An 18,155-nucleotide genomic window follows, 5' to 3' on the forward strand; every position below is an offset into this window, starting at 1 on the left:
AATCAAGCAACGTTCAGCTGTCTGTACATAAATGTAAAGGTGGCTGAAGATACAAGCTCCATACAGATCATACTGTCTGCCTAAGGCCAATGGAACGTTATGCAAGTGCTCAGGCTGCAGCTTGGTGAGAAGTTTGTAATGATGATGAATTTCCCGAGCAGGTGACTCCTAGATCATTTTCAGCTGTCCATAATTAAACTGGTATCCATCTCTCGACAATGTCAAGGCTGTAAAATAACTCCAGTCATTGGACCTCTTACATCTGTGCTGAAATGAAATAATATTTGGCAGTAATAAGGAGTCACCGAAACTAAATAAACAGCCCCTTTCAAGACTACATAAAAGTTGGTAACGTAATAGCATTTGACAGGGATTAAGACCTCTTTGGGGCTGTAAGGAAGTTTCAGAAGCAACAATAATAAATACAGGGCAGGTAGAACAGATCTGTGTTTTAACAGACATGTGTAATTTGAAATGTGATGGATTTCCCATGGGAGATGAGCATTTTGAGCATCTAACATGCGTATGTCAAAAAGCACAGGCTTCTACTTGAGACACATTTGTTGGGATTATTCTTCCAAAGAAGGAAAAAGCTAAGCTTCTCTTGTTAACTAAGAAGTGTGTTAATTTTTTGTATACCAGAGAAATGCATAAAGGCACATAGAGCTGATTGTGATAACCTATGAAAGAATCCTGCAGGCTAATATGGAAGTTGACCAAATGGCGGAACAACTGGTCGCTATGATAAGTACTGACCACCAGGCGGCAGGTGCTCAGTGCAGGAGCTTCCCCCTGGTGGTCAGTGAGCTCCCACAGGGTAGTGCTGCTCAGCCAGAAGCCAGGCTCACGGCTGGAAAGCACAGTGGCAGTGGTGGCAGCACTAAGGATGTCCAAATGTCCCAGAGGGCTCCCAGACTGTGAGAGGATGCAGGCTGAGCTAAGGGACCTCTCCATCCCCACCTCAATCCCCAGTGCATGAATTTCATGCACCGGACCTCTAGTTACCTAAAAAGGTTAGAGATATTTTAGCTTTAGATGTGTATTGATGAGCAACACTGAACTCTTACCCTGGCAGTCTTTTTCCTTACAATCTTCTTCTAGATCAGATCTTTTCCTTAGTCCCTCGATGTTCTCACCTGTCTGAAGTCATTCTTAGTCCTTGTAGCTTGTAGTGAACGCTACAACTGAACAATCTGATGACTTTTCAAATTTTTCCAAAGGGATTTAACTCTCTCATATTCGAATTACTTGTGTGCACAGGTTGTCTCCTTCAGGAGCTGGGAAGTTCAGGTTCCTATTGGCTTGAAAGTGTTCTCAAATGATTGTAGCCACAGCTATCAAGCTCTGGGAGTAGACTGCAGGTAGGAGTGGGTTCTCAGGACACACAATGCTTACAGAGCACACACTATGTGCCAGATGAGGATTGTTCCAACAATTGCACTAAAATAATGTCAAGATTGCACTTCAGACATTCTAGCTCCTTTAACTCTCACCTTCCTTTTGAGGTGGGTACTCTTTATTACTCCATTTTATAGATAAAAAACTGAGGCCTGGCGATCACACAGCAAGTAAGTAAAATAGATGGGATTTGAACTTAGGCTATCTGCTTTCAGGTCCTGCTCCCCATCACCATATTCTGTTGCCTCACTATATGCCTTTTGACCCCTCAGCTGATGCTACTAGATTCCCATCTAGCACCTCCACTCCTCTCCAGTCTCTATTCTCAATCTTCCTCTTCTTCTTCACTGAAGGAATGGAGTGTTTTTTTAGCTCAAATTTTTATGTTTAAATATTCTTGGTATGCTTACTCATTTTATCCTTACTTGGTGCCTCAACTCTAAATAGCTGAACTTCTTTTTTCCTGAGACCTGGTGAGGACCTGAGACTCACTCCCAATAGCTCCGACAGGTGGCAGAATATGCTACCCCCAAATATGAGGGGCAGTTGACACTGGAGATATAACCAAGGGTGAGGCCACCAGCAGCTTGAAGGACATATGACAGGAATCTGGATTTCACTTTGAAAGTAACAGGATACAGAGAGTGTAGAGCAGGTGAGAGACATCAGCTGCACAGAGGTCTCATTGAGAGTCTTGGCGTGTTATTTATCTTCAGTGACTGTTCATCTGCAGCAAAATCTCAGGCTTTATTCGATGTCTTGGTGACCCACGGCAAACCTCAAACCCCGGAATGAGTGTTTCAGAGCTTACACTCTGTTCCTTTCCCCTCCAGCTTGTTTGCCCATTTGCTCATCGCTCTAGAAGCATGTGTGGTCAGGGGAGGTTTTCCAATTTGCCCAGCAGCTGCAGACAAAGAAGTGGGCGTGCAGGCAGCACCACTGACAGGGTCCCTTGATGGCAGTTTCCTGCCTGTCCATCCAGCACCCAGAACAGTGCCAAGTACAAGTGCTCCAAAATGAAAGAAACAATGAATGAAGGGTGAACTCTGGGAGATGTGAGAAGGGGTGAGAGCAGGCAGAGTCACAGTCCAGTCTGATGGGTGGCGAGGGGGATGCAGAGTACAGGTGGTGAGTTCATCATGGCAGAGGACGGACCTTTTTTTGCCCTGGGAGCAGCACGTGGACAGGTAGGGCTGTGTTTCTCCAAGCGCAGGCTCAGTAACCACTTCTACCTGCTAGCCTGATTGATGCCTAACTGCTCCCCTGCTGGCCTGATGCCCCCAATTGCCCTGGATGCTTGGTCACCGTGTGTTGCTGGACTCCCTGAAGATGCCCTGACCCCATCACTGTGGCTGGGATCTGGAACTGGTATTTTAATGAGCTCTCCAGGTGACTGAGGTGTGCCACTTTGAGGGCCACTGACTCAAGGAGCCAAGAAGAGGTTAGAATTGGAAGGGCTCACACCTAAGAGCCTTCTGCATCAACCCACCCCAGACTTCCTTATCTGAGATCACTCTTCCGGGTCCCACTGCCGAGGCCTCACTGACATTTCCATCGAGGCCCCTCCTGCAGGCTAATAGGATGTGCCCTCATTAGCAGTCTTGCACGTGCGCCCTTCATCTGCAGTCCACCTTGAGTCTGTGCAGGGCTGATGATGGCTTCTTCCTTTCTGTATCGCCTCACAGCACGTGAAATCTGTTTGAAATCACTTAAAGCAAATATCCCCATTCTGAATTTAGACAATAAAGGATCTCCTCCCATTATCAGGAGAAATCTAAAAACAAAATTACCTATTCATTTAACTTTAATAAATTCCATACTAAAAAAAAATCTAATAAAAATATCCAATAAAATCTGATTAAAATCTAATAGCCAATAAAAATCTGATTAAATATCTAACCTTATAATTTTTTATGTTTTTAATTGATTTTTTTAGAGAGAGTGGAAGGGAGAAAAAGAAACATTGAATAGCTGCCTCCACATGCACCCTGACCGGGTGATTGAGCCGAAACCTTGGCATGTGCTCTGACCAGGAATCGAACTGGTGACGTTTTGGTGCACAGGATGACACCCAACCAACTGAGCACACTGGCCAGGGCCCAACCTTACAATTTTTGCTTATCAAATTGACTAAGATAAAAACACATAGTTGAAGAGGATGTGGTTAAATTGGAAGTATTAGAAAGGATGCAAATTGGCATAACTTTTCCCGAATGCATTTTGACATTGTTTATAAAGATTTATATACTTTGACTTGGTAATTTCACTTCTTGAAAATTTTCATAAGGAAACAATCAGGATTATAACTATTAGTAAACAGTCTAAATTTAGCAAAGGGGGGATTGGTTAAATGAATTACTAAATAGAGACATGCTTTCTATTATATAGACACTGAATATGGATTTAAAAATAGGCCAATATCATATATAAAAATGATATGATAGAAAGCATATATTACATAATTCCTATTTTTTAGAAAGAAGAATACATCTCTGAGTGGTGGAATGTTTTACAGATACTTTTTAAGTAGCCACCAGTATATGGGCTATGCTCTTTCTATATTTTCAAAATTTTTAAAAAATTAACATGTATTATTTTTATAGTAAATCAGCTTATAAATTATATACACAATAGAAATGCAACACAGCAATGAACTGTTTTTAACAGTACCACCCCCGCTTCCCCAGAGAATTCTTCCTGCACACAAATTCTAACAGCTCCACCTCTCACATTACTCCCAGCTGTGCATTCCTCAGTGGCTCCCCTACCCACAGGACCAAACTGCTCACTCTTTAGCAAAGCATACCGAGACCTCTATGACCTGACCTTGACACACCTGTCCAGCCTCACTGCTGTCTACTCCTCCCACTTTCCTGCCTGCACTTGAGGATACTGCTGCTGAGACTTCCTTGGTACACTGTGCCATCTTATGTCTGCCTGATTTTCCATGTACTGTACCGAGTCCTTTGCCTAGAATTCCTCCTCCTTCATTACTTCCTAGATTCCCCATTCCATTTTCAAGCCATTTTCCTAAAACTTTTCCCTAAAAATTCCAGAAAGCTTCAAGCATTGCTCTATGTCCTCGCTGCACTTTTTAAAATTCTTTGTTATCCGACCTATACTAACAGAATTACTCATTTCTGTATCTGTTTTCCAGGTTGAAGACTGGAATTTAAAAAAAAGAAGTCAGCACACAAATCGTGCAGACCTTCACAAACACTGAGTAGGTGTCACTTATAAGGGCAAAGCGATGGATGTAACATCAGCCAGCCTCCTCCCACTAAGCCAGTGGGTTCAGAGGCTGGGAAAGCAAAGCGCTAGTTCACTAACTTAAGAAGTGACTGGTGCCACAGAAAGTGCTGAATGTGCCCAAAAGACTAGTATGTATAGGACAGGATTCATTCATTCTTTTAGCCATTTCACAAAATTATTCTGTCCCCACTGTGTGCTAAATTCAATGGCTTTGGTCTTCAATGCAGCCCGACACACATACGGGACTAGCCACCAGGATGGGGAAAATATTAGAACTCCTCATTATGTTTATTCTTATTTTGTCCTTTTTTTGTTTTTACTTTTGAGGATGTTCTATAATATTGGTAATTTGTTTCCATTCCTGTACATTTTCATCTCTCTGTATACACACACAACATACATTGAATAAATGCTCAATTATTTTTTTAGTGATGGGAAATGTGACCAAAATAGCTTGGAATTGCTAGCCTAGAGCACAGGATCCGTAGGGAATGAATAACACATGCCTCTCCTGCTCATGCCACTCACTGGGAAGTACGGGAGGCAGACACAAACCAACCACTATGATATAACACAGCAAGATGAATCTGCCTAAGGAATTCCCAGAATATTTCATAAAAGAAAATGGCATTTGAACAGGGCTATTTAGCTGATAAATGAAAACATTTAAGTCTGAATTTTACATAATCCTATTCAACTTGGTGCATTGTGCACTTGGGAAGAAAAAGACAGAAGTGAATTAGAGCTGCAATGGCTAAGAAGGAATGAGCTAGAGTTACTACAAAACCATGGCTCATCCAAATGGCTAAAGGAACAGAGGTATATGTGTGTGTTCAGTTTTGGAGCAAGTCGATGAGCTTGGATATAGATGTTCTGGACTGCGCAATCTCTTCCTAATGCCACATCAGGTCTAGCCCCACTTCCTACTACTCAAAACACCCCTAGTTCCCAAGGCCTACTAGCGAACATTGCACCTTAATTTCTGCCATTTCTACACCCCTCCCTCACCCCCTCCTTTTTTTTTTTTTTTGCCCAAAGAATTACTGATAAAACCAAACTCAAATTTCCCAAGGCAATGTGTGCCTAGAAGCTGGTATTTGGAACAGTTCTTCCAGAAACTTTAAGACAAAGGAAAACACCTCAGTAACACCACTGGAGAAAACTCCTGGGACTGTGCTCTTTGGTTTAGATAGTTTAGATAACTTGCTATGCAGGTTAAACTCAATTGTTAGACACTTGTCTATAGAGACTGTGTCTCCAAGAGCATGGCCTTGACTTTGGAGTCAGAATGCCTGGGTTCTAACGTGGGCTCTGCCATGATTAGCTGCGGGTGGTGGGTAAGCAGTTGACCTCTTTGAGACTCTGCTCATTTGCCACATGAGAATAGTAAGAGGGAAGTCAGCCTCACCAGGGGATCAGATCTGACATTGTGTGTGAAACTATTTTGTGTTCCTACAAACATCTTCCAAACATACGTTGTTATTATTCTTGTTTTGTTTACAGGTCTCAGCAAAGAGTACTGTGTGAGATGTTATGTTCCATAAACTATTGATTCAAAACCAGCCTGGCTGTCTGGCTGAATGGGTATGGAAGGGGCTTAGTTTCAACACCCATGGTTGTGCAGAATTGCATCATTACCTTAAGCCTTGGCCCTTGCTAACCCTTCACCCTTACGGACACGACTTCAAGGGCCAGTTTTTATCACTGAGAAGTAGATTTGAGCTGAGAGGATAGGAGACACGATGGGTTAACATTCCGCAAAAGGCAGTTTCATTTCGTTTCACTTAGACCAGGGTTTTATGGACACTGTGCCTGAACTCAATAGGCTGGTGCGGGGGCTATTTTTGGACAGGCAGGATTTCCAGCACCTCTTAAATCACATCACACAGCTATTGCCGGTTCCGCCTACACACAGGGCGGGCCTGCATACATAAAACAGGACACCAGCCGGGGCTGAGACCAAAAACTCGTTTCCCCATCTGATGACTAATACTTGTCTCTGCTTTCAAAAGAAAGGGAAAGCACCATACCCAAGCCTTACCAATCCAGTACCTTTTCCTTTGCCTGCTCCAAAACCGGGGGAAAGTGTGTGTGTGTGTGTGTGTGTGTGTGTGTGTGTGTGTGTGTGTGTGTGTTCCTCCAATTGTTGAGAAATCTGAAATGAACTTCTATGGGAAACCTCTGACAATGCTCTATAGTTTTACTCAGGGAATTGAAACAAGTTGGCAGAGAGAAGAATTTTTTCTGGATAATTCAAAGCAGACATTTTACTGGAGGAAAAGCAAATCAGAAATTTGCTGTCATCCTTGAAATTTTATTAGTTACAAAAAGTAATATATTTGTCCCTTGAACCGCATTCAGATAGGATCCATCCTTCCTCCCGCCCCCTCTCCCCCACCCCTCAATCATATTCCTAAAATGAATCTTTGAGAATGCGAGGCAAGACTAGCTTCTCATATAGGACACAGAACCCAGAGGCGATGCCTGTGACTCACATGTCATAGGCTCTGCCCTGCTTCCCTGCAGTTCCAGAGATAAATGGAAGGTGACATTATAAGACTTGAAGTAGCTAAAATAATTAGGTGTTCCCTCTGGTAAATATAATCTAATTAAACATTTCCTGATGAGTGAGCCAAAATGAGTTTGTCTTTTTCATAAAAATTATTGATAAATTAGGAAATGACAGACTTGTTAGTTTTGAAGTTTGGTGTGGCACAGGATACTATGCAGAGCATCCTGCTGACCTCCCTCACATGTAATCCAAATTAGTATGAAGCTGAAATATGAAAATTTAAAGGAAAGGGTCTATTGAACAATTTAACTTTTTCTGGGTAAGAATTTTCGTAAGATTGGTTTCCTGTGAGTCAAACTCCTAAATTTATCTATGTTTATATATTTCTTCAATCAATATAGTGACCATATTTCAGTTAATTTACATTATCATGCTACTAAGGTTTGAGGGTTTTTGTTTTTGCAAATGATGCTTGTGAAATAGAAGAATGGATACATTTTAGTACATAAAGCGCTATCTGAGATTCGCCCATTCAAATTAATATTCACTAAGTACTCAACATGTATAGTAGTTCTCCAATAAATATAAATGGATTTTTCTCTAATAGTCCATTCTCCCAGCTTTAGTTGGATATTTCTTCTTCCTTTCCTTTGCAACCAAAGATTGAGGTGTTAGAATTTCAGATATAGAGGTCACATTAAAAACACAGAGAAGCATGAAAATTGTTACCACATTTTAATTTCAGCTATACTCTCTCTCCCTTAAGGAGACAAGGCCTCCCCAATCTCTGTTGCATCTTTGGCTGTTTTGGTGAGTGTTCTGCCCCTCCCATTCTCCTCTTTCCAACATACCCTTGTCTGGGGACCATTACCCTTTTGGTTGAACGTTGTGAACAATAAGTGAGGTCAGCCATAGGGCTCAATGAAGAATAGACTCAATTATAACCAGGCATTAAATATACAACTTCTATATTAGACTTGCTACAAGGTATTAAAATGTCATACAATGGCATAAAGCAAACTTGTTTATAAAATTTTTGACTATGAGCTCTTGAGGGCAGAAACCCCCAGGTTCAACTCAATCTTGTGCCTATTATCCAGCACGTGAAAAGAAACTTGGTGAAATATCTGCTGAGTGGGGAGCAAGCTGGGATGAGTATCTGCTTTGTCTCTGAGCCCAGTGTTAGGTGAGCAACTGAACAAGGGAAATGCAATTGGAAGATTAACACAGAGTAGGTTTAGAGGATTCTCATGCATTGGTTTTCTGTCTCTCAAGGTTCAGGCTATTCTTTTAAATCCTATTTTCAATAAATGTTCAATATAGCCAGTATTTTGCAGACCAGCTGTAAACAGCATGAGCTTGACAGAACCCAGCCCAATAAGTATAGCCAACTGAACTCAACCTGCAATTGAGCAAATAGTGGTCAACCAGGGAGGCAGAGCTTTGGATGTGAATCCCTTTACTTTGGCTATGAATCCCTACCTTGCATAACCATGAGTTATTTTAAAATAGCGCATCCTTCAGTTCGGTAACATTTTCACTCAGTTTCTTAAGCCAGAACTTTAGAGTCACACCTTCTTCTCTCTCACTCCTCACATCAGCATCTTTTTCCTAAATATATTTTGAATCTGCCTGCTCTCTCTCTCTAAATGGATACTCCCATGACCTCCTAACTGGTCTCCTCACTTCCACGTTTAACTCCTGCTCCCATCCCAATTTATTCTTCATCCAACAGCAAGGAAATATAACACACACACACACACACACACACACACACACACACACACAAAACTCAGCTTGTGTCCCTCTCCTCTTTAAAAGCCTTGATGTCTTCCTATTTCCTATGAAGTAAAAGTGCAAACTTTTTTCTTAACAAAGACCTACCAGTTCCTATAGATCTGGCCTCAGCCCTCCTCTCTCTTCTCACTTTCTCTCTCTGTTCCGGGCACAGTGGGCTTTTTCATTCTTTTAAGAACGAATCTTCCCCTTCCTGCCTCGGATTCTCTGCACATGCTGTTTCCTCTGTCTGAATATGTTCCCTACTCTTTAGCTGGCTCTATTTATTTATCAGTTTATCTCCAATGCATTTCCCCCCTGTGATTCTGACTTAAAAACAATTATCTCAATTCCTAGTTTTATATATTTTTTTTCATATTTAATTTTTGCTTAAAGCCTGCCTTCCTCATTCAAATGTAAATTCTCTGAAAGCAAGGAATCTGTTTTATTCACCAAGATAAACTGAACCATAGATTTGGTGTATAATAGGCACTCAAATATTTGTGGGATATATACAAATAAAGCATTTCCTAAACCTTAGTGATTATCACTTGATGATTTAGCCAAAGTTGTATAACACCCGTACTACAAACCTAATACTTTTCTCTAAACTGATTGCAAACCAAGTTTTATTTTATTTTCTAAATCTTAATTGTTGTAAGTTGAAAAAGTTGTGGAGACTGGTTGTGGAGACTATATTAACAATGTGAATATATTTAGCACTACTAACTATACACTTAGAAATACTTAAGATGGTAAATTTTATGCATGTATATTTTTTCCACAATAAAAATTAGCAATAAAAATACCCTAGTCATGGATGTTTTTAGTTCTTCCCATGCTTCCATGAAAAACTCCAATGTTCACCATGACTTAGTAGAATTTTAAAAATACTGTTAATATTTCAATATTATTTAATTACTAATATTATTATTAATTATAGGTAAACTTAATTGGACACTTACTCTATGCCAGGTCATAGGCTAAGTATTTTATATTTATTATCTCATTTAATCATGACTACAGCTTCATGAGGTAGGTACTATCAACAATGCTGACTTTACAAAGAGCTAACTGACAGAGAATGGAAATATGTAACGTGTCGGAGATTCCATGGCGAGGCAAGGATTAGAACTCAGTCAGTCTGCTTTGGGTCAGCGCATCTCACCGCCAGCTTCTAACCTAATGGCTGCTATTCATTAGCTGAACCTTGCTCCTTTCTGTCTCTGCTTTTTGAAAACAGAACTCCAAGTTTCAGATCTGAGAGGCAAACGTTTGAGCTCTGGGCCCTGGGAGCCCATTCCTAAAGCAACAGAGCCCTGACCTTCTGCCCCTCAGTTATGTGCCTGGTCTTCGACCTCCTCTGCCGGGCTGCTCTGTCCTCCTCCTTCCATGGAGGCTCAGGGCATTGACACACTGGACTGCTCTTTTCCCCTTCTTGACAAAGTTCATTCGGTCGCCATCCTTGCTAACTAACCCTTTCTGTTTCTGCCCCTCTGATTTCTCATCTTCCCCTCTTTGGGTGAGAAATGGTCCCAAAGCCCAGATTTTGGCACAACAACCCTCGGCTGTTTTTACAGTCCCAATGTAGTACTTCTTTGTAATAGCTCAATATTCCTAAATTTTGTTCCAAGTCATTATTTTACATTTATAAATATCAGATTGTATTAATTGGTTCCAGCTTTAAAAATGTTCCTGCAGAGGTTTTTTTCTGCTATTTTGATAGTGGTCTCTAATCCTGGAGCACCAAGGCCCTGATGTGGGCCACGTTCTGCAAGCATCCCTGAAGGGCTAGTGTGGAACGAAAACGATATACAGGTCCCGGGCCTCGCTGTACCCTTTGAAGATTAGACTGGCCATAATAGCTTCAAAGAATTTCAACAAGTTCCTAAGACATGACCTTCCCTTTCCGAAAACCACGTTGGCCAGGCTTGCCTTAATCAAGCTGTGCTTTTCTAAGCATCCTTTTACTTGATCTCCTGCAGCAGTTTTTAATACTTTCCCCACAAGTGAAGTTAAACTAACTGGCCTGTAATTTCCTGGTGTGTCCCTAAGCTCTATGAAATAACGGCATTAGGTTGGCTACCTTCCAATTCTTCCTGAATTTTGTTTTGTTTTGTTTCAAAACGCAGGATTGAAAAGGCCGGAGAATGCTTCCTGTCTCCCTTTCCCTTCATTTCTTCCATGACATACTGCTCCTTCTGTTCCCAGTAGATCTGCCATTTTAATAACTTCAAACCTCTTAAATGTTTTCACATATTATTTGTTCCTATCTCTGAAGCATGGGTTTCCCATTTTTCATTTTGACAAGGGCCACCCCCCAAAAAAATAAGGGCTTGAAATTTTATTGAGTAGACTGTTAATTTGAGGCACTGTTTAAGAAATAAGTTTTGTATTAGGAATCTGGAAAAGGGTGCCAACCAGATTACAATGGATTCTGTACTCTTACTTGTGTGTTATTATGTATACATGTTGGGGAAAGAGCTGAGAAACATGTCTATATACCCATGAAGAAGGATCAAATATGGAATTATCACAAAGGGGGATACTAATTCAATATAATAGCAAAGTATCTTAAAAATGTGGTGAAACTAATTAGATCTGACGATGTAAAATTTGCATCCTATATTTTTAACTGCATATGGTCCATTGTTCTCAAATCTAGTAACAGAAAAATCTTTCCATATTTAAGATCTCCCAGTAGAAAGAGCCATAGAAATATCTTAATCAAAATCTATCAGTGAAAACATAAGGTTTTATTTTTTTATTGATAGATATAAAGAAGAAAATTATTATTTGCATATTTGTAAAATTGCATTATATAATTAATCTTTAGGATTATCCAAGTCCATTATTGTACAAAATTGACTTTTTTTTTTAAACAAGTGAGCCACCAACTAGGGCATAAAAATCTTTATTTTTATAAACCATTTTTGTTTCAGCAGGCTTTTAGTTTATTGTTTCTGTGGTAACCTAATTTATCTTTTCTGAATAATTCACAGACAAGCACAAAAACCACAGCCCATGTGTGGTTGGAGGCCTTCCAGGTAGGGAGGTGCAATGAGTACCATCATGAAATGAAGGAAACCACGGAGTGGAACCTAAAACTTTTAAGAAAGTTATCTTTGATTTCAGATAAGTGGGACAAATAAGTCCCTGCCCAGCTAGTAGTTTTTTCTTTCTTTCTAATTTATCAGAAAATCCAAATTCTTCAGTTTTATAATTAGTAGACTTTCTACCTTCTCTTAAAATTAAGATATTTATATTTTCTTTTAGAATTGTGATATGGATTAATTTGGATAATATATTTAAAAGATAAAAATTATCAGGACCCCTTTCCTTGTCCTCCCAATACTACTTTCTCCACAAAACTCTCCCAACCCTAGCTAATAGCAATATCATTTTCCTTGGAATGCCCATAACACTTCATCTGTTCCTTATGGACTTGACTATTTTCTGCACTGGGTTATTCACTCATTTATCAAACATTTGTTGAATACCTACTATGTGTCAGACTTATATTTTTTCCTTTTATTTCTTTTTAACTAGTTCTTAAGCTTCTGAGGTCAGAATCTTTATAATATTCATATTCCCTCTTCCATTATCCAGATAGTGTTTGACACTAGTGCTTGAATAAGAATATACTTGTTTCATATTTGGTACAATACCACTGTTGGGTAAAACTGGTTGCTATATAATGCAGGCGATCTGTATTCATTTTCATAGGTGCCCACATCCTCAAAAAGGGTTTCATGCTAGAAGTTGTAGTTATGGCCAAAACCGGTTTGGCTCAGCGGTAGAACGTCAGTCTGCGGACTGAAAGGTCCCCGGTTCGATTCCGGTCAAGGGCATATACATTGGTTGCGGGCACCAATGGAGGGTGTGCAAGAGGCAGCTGGTCGATGTTTCTCTCTCATCGACATTTCTAGCTCTCTCTATCTCTCCCTTCCTCTCTGTAAAAAAATCAATAAAATATATATATTTTTAAAAAAGAAGTTATAGTTATGTATAATGCCAGTGCATGAGGTCATCAATGTCTTCATCAATGTTAAATAATAATATAAATAAATAGCTAACATTCCTGAGACTAGAAAAGGTTATTCTCTTCCATTCCCATGAGTCCCTGAAGTAGCTCTTGCAAGACCAAAACACAATTGCCAAAAAGGAAAGGTGAATCAACAAATGGGCCAAAGTTATTACGCATGACTCTGTAGAATTACCTTAGCCCAGATGTAGGCAGGTTTTCAAAAAACTGTGATTTATAAATAAAGACTCTCAGATATACAATATCATGGCTAGTTGCAATTCTAAAGTTCCAGGGGAAATTACACAATTTCAGAAATGAGGCGGTGTGTACACAACACCAAGCCATCCAAACGAAAGTTTGAGCACATCATTCAGGAATGCGGACTGTGCTGGCCCAGACAGTCCAAGTCATTATTGGAAATATGTAATGTGGTTCTGACACTATTTTACTACTTGTGGGTGAACTGTACCATAATGAAGTTTCACTTTTAATTTGCTGCTCTTCCTAATTTGACCACAAGCTAGGAAACCAGAAAGCCAAATTGGTTGGAACTGTGTTTAAAGTAAGGACGACTAGGCTCTAATGTAAGGCCAATGAGAATATCTTACAAGTAGAGTAAATGGAATGGAAGTGCATGGCTTCATAATATCTATTTTGAGGTCTCATTAAAAAAAAATGCTGGTCTAAAAGGAAATAACACTATGAATTTCCCATGCAACCTAAGCAATTTCGGTAGAGTAGCTTTTCTTTCCCATTGCGGTTTCCTTTGAGAAAGAAAAGATAAGACTCCCTACACTGGCTCCTGAATACTTCACTTGTAGCAAGACAACCACTTGCTACAGACCATGAGTGCGGAGGGACTGAGATGGAAAGGGGCCTCCTCTTCTCCACTTGTGCGCTCTGCCCTTGGCTGACCTGACCAAGAGCCTGAATTTGTTTTTGTTCTTTATCCATTTTTTTACGACAGTCATTGATATCAATGCTCATCTGCTGCGCCCAACATCCGGTCTCTGCGGTGCTGTTCACCTGGCTTCCCTTCTCTTCTGCAACCATTCACAACAGAGTATGTGAAAGAGTAGGGATGGCTGATTGCCCAAAAGCTCCACTAGAGGAATGTGGTAGAACCAGTGTGAAATGGATCTCCCTTAGTGAAGCTTACACATCCAAGAGTCATGGCATATATTGGTGAGAAATAGATTTTCAAATGAACTCTGATTTATGACACTGTGTGATCCCAGTCAAATGGCTGTTCAGATTAGACTTCAAAACTGGCCTGTATTATCCTTGATCTCAGGCTCAAAAACTGGATATGGGTTTTTATAGCTATTTCAGAAGAAAATTTCTAATAATTTAAATCTAGGTATCACCTAATGTCCCAATTAGAGCACACATACTCAGAACATCAGAACAGTAAGTATATGTTATTTAACTCCAATAGCACAGAGCTTTCCCATGACAATGCAGCAAGAGTCAATGCTATAAAATCCACAGTATTGTCAATCACATATAAACCCAATGAAACTTGTTCAGATAGCCCTCGGGCAATGCTACAGAGGTCTTTATGAAATCATCCAAGACATGAGACACATAAAAACTTTACTAGTCATCACTGAAATAAAGTGCAAACAAGTTTGTCTTATAAAGATCCAAAAATCTTTATGCTTTAGTCTACAGAGCCATAAAACAGTACCTGATAAATTTTAAGTGATATTCCAATTAATCACTGGATTTTTATAGTTTCTTGTGAGCTGTAAGTTAGTTATTAACAAGGCAGGGTGAGAGGAAACCCTCTTGTACTGAGCATGAGTTCTAAGTCCTTTGCACACACCAACTAGTCAGCCAAGCCGGGTTTTGATGTTAAGCATCTGCTAGAAATGGAATGCACCATTAATCTGAAGATTATTGTCATTTTCACATTGATTAAAAGTAGGATGTAGAATGTGCATTAAGTTCAAAAACTGCTAGAAAATCATTCCAGGTGGCCCTGTCTTGTGCAGGAAACATTTTGGGGGACATTTTTACATTACATCTTTGGTGAATGAATACTTTTTAATACACTAATAATATGACCCCCTTAAATAATATCACATATTCAATAATTACCATGAGAAAGTATGACCAAACTCGCTTGCATATAAAAATTTCTGATTTATAGTCTTCAGTTGGATGCAGTGATGGTGTAGACAATCTGGGACAATTTTATTCCTAGAGAGGAATTTAGTTAAAAGGGAGGCAGATTTTTTAAGTGCCCATCACCAAGAACAAACAGATCCAATGAGAAATGGGAATTTGGTTTCAAATAACGAATTACATTTTTTTAAAGTGACTAAAAGATTATTATTTCAATTCTCATTTTCTAAAATAAAATCTCTTCAATAAATATATCTACCTACCTCATAATATAAGGGAAAGTTAGTGCCTGCAGGTTGCTTTGTCTTTTTAGTTGTGGTTCCAAAGAATATATTTGCTTCCTGAATCTGTAAGAAAATTAAATGCATTTATGGTGATAAAGGCATACATAAAGAATAGTTACATACTACTTTAAAACACCTAGATGACTTGAGGGGCTGGGAATCTAGCAAGGAAGAGCTATTCATGTACAAGGTGAAATATTTATAGTCACTGTGGTCAGCGCTCAGTGACAGTATGAGTATGTGCCATGGGACAGGACTATGCTATTGGACCCCTCAGACCTCTGACAGCTATGAGTCTCTGTAGACTGTAATCTTTCTAGTTAGACTGGCCTGGAATATTACATAGTTTTGTCTTTTATTTTATTGAACTTTCATTAAATAATTCCTCATATAACCTAGCATGGAGCCAGGTAAGGCCTCAGAAATTTTTGTTGAATGGATGAATGTTGGATGACCAATATTCATAGAAAAAAAGATAATTACTTCAGATTAAATAATTCAAATTATTCTAGCTAACTGTTTAAAATCACCCACAAAAATTTACCAAATAGCCCAAGAATATGGCAGTTTTATTTCTTTATTATTTTGTCCTACTATTTTAAGAAAAAAATATCTTCAAGGGAGTGGAAAGGACAGTACCTGCTGGAGAATGTCTTGCCATGATATTATGCTGAAGAGTTTTCGCTGAGGGACCTGGACAGCGAGGGTGAGGGCTCGAATGAGAAGATCATCTTCAACTTGATTTCCAACAACAAAAGCAACGGAGCCCTTCCAATCTTTCTATTATAAAACCAAAAGAATTAGACTCTCAATACTCCTATCTGGGTATTTGTGTGTCAAAGATTTCTACTCAAAAACAGAATACTTTTGCCATAAATTTTATGGGTCTGCAAGTGAGGGGAGAAGGGCAGGAAGAGATCAACTAATGAATATATTTGCATACTAGAGGCCTGATACATGAAATTCATGCAAGGAACTCGGCCCTCACAGCCCCAGCCAGCCCTGGCAGCTCCGGCTTCGTCCGGAAGGTCATCTGGACGGTCATCTGTAATGTTGTCTGGATGGTTATTCTGCTGTTGGATCTAATTAGCATATTAGCTCTTTACTATATAGGATTATATAGAAAATGCATAGCCCATGGGCAGACAATAGTGTGGAAAAGGCCTGGGGTATGATATGGGAACAGGGTGGAAGAGGCCAATTGTGGGGGGAAAAGGAAACATCTGTAATACTTTCAACAATAAAAATAAATTAAAAAACAAACAAACAGTTGACTTTGTATATAGCCTATGTGGGTTCTTGATCTCAGTAGCCGCCAGGCGGCAGTATTGGGCCAAATTTCATGCCACTTGACCAAAACGCAATTTTCTTGAGAAAATAGGTCTTTTATTTTAAGGAAGACAACTTTTAAAAATGACACACTTTCACTGGAATGCTACCTGAAAATACTTTGGTGTTGGAAAGCAGTAGTTCATATGTTACAAAATATACATTAAGATATAATCTCAAATGCCAAAAACTTTGTTTTGTCCCTGATAGAATCCTAAGGTTCTAAATAATTTTAGGAACATAGTAGGAGCTCAAGAAATATTTGTTGAATGTTGGATGATATTGCATTTATTGCCAAATGAACTTTTATATGAGGTGAAAATGCAATCCTCTGAAGCATTTGTAAAACAGAACTAGAACCCATCTTTTTCTCCGAATCTAAAATAAGAGTCACATTGTTAATTTGTGAGTTATTGCCACTCCCAAGAAATAGGCTAAAATATAAAACTGGGACATGAATTTTTTCATTAAATGATTGAAAGAAATTTTACTAAAGACAAATTTCTTATTCAGTAATCCTTTTCTCTCTAAATTCTCTTGGGAAGAAGCAATTCTCTGGAGACGATTAAGAATGGTATTTACTGAATTACCTACCCTGCCGTGCTGAGGGAAGAACCAACATACAAATCAGACCTCTGACAGTGTTATGGGGAGATGTATCAAGCAGACATGACAAAGACATCAGGAAAGAGAGATAATAATAACAAGGGAGGGCACTCTAGTTATGTGCATTGTCTAGGCCTTAGTTTCCCCATTTGTAAAATAAAGAAGGTGCCATTTATTAAATAAAAGGGTTGGGCTTGGCAATATTCACTTCTCTCTAGCTCCACTCTAAAGTTTTGATTCAAACAGAGTATAACTCCTCCTTGGTGGATTCCAAAACAATGTCTAAGATGATTTGAAAAGATTTTACACAACTTAAATGCATTAATCGTATGTGGTTCTCTCTGGCTTCTCTCCGTTTCTTTATCAGGGTAATGACAGACAAGGGAACAGGTGGGAAAAAGGATCTTAGTGCAAATTCTTCCTTACCATCAAATAGTGATTATCACTAAACTCTCTTACTTCTCTCCATGGAAACTTCCTAACAACACCCACCCAGTTTTCAATGCTACCACCAAAATAAAAACTACACCTAAAAGCACAAACATGTGTGTTTTACCTACAAAGAACATGTGTGTGGGTGTGCACGCATGTGGGTGAGGCTCTGTGTTCCCTCTGTCATATTGAGTTTTAAACCTGCTTTTTTTGCTGTTTGCTAATTCACCCTGATTCAGAAAAGCAGGTATGATATTCATTATGCATGTTTTAGAAGAAAAAAATTCATTTGTAATAAATGAACTTTCTTTTGAACACCTTTATTTTCTCTTATCTATCTCTCAGTCAAATATGCAACTACAATCATCATTAAAGGAGGAAAATCTCTCTCGTTTTCATAATCAAGTCC

The 18,155-nt window shown here is 39.2% G+C and overlaps 1 protein-coding gene across 1 annotated transcript in view; it reads right to left on the reverse strand.

Annotated features, from left to right (window-relative positions):
• Positions 1–18,155, reverse strand: part of SPAG17 (sperm associated antigen 17) — a 126,373-nt gene that overhangs the window by 90,504 nt on the left and 17,714 nt on the right. The window contains exons 2-3 of the mRNA XM_045586966.1: positions 16,019–16,159; positions 15,359–15,442 (exon numbers count right to left, since the gene is read on the reverse strand). Coding sequence (XP_045442922.1) covers positions 15,359–15,442; positions 16,019–16,159 — 225 coding nt within the window. The remainder of the gene's footprint in view (positions 1–15,358; positions 15,443–16,018; positions 16,160–18,155) is intronic.

This window comes from Pipistrellus kuhlii, unplaced genomic scaffold, assembly GCF_014108245.1.
Source record: "Pipistrellus kuhlii isolate mPipKuh1 unplaced genomic scaffold, mPipKuh1.p scaffold_m20_p_24, whole genome shotgun sequence".
Classification (NCBI taxonomy): domain Eukaryota; kingdom Metazoa; phylum Chordata; class Mammalia; order Chiroptera; family Vespertilionidae; genus Pipistrellus; species Pipistrellus kuhlii.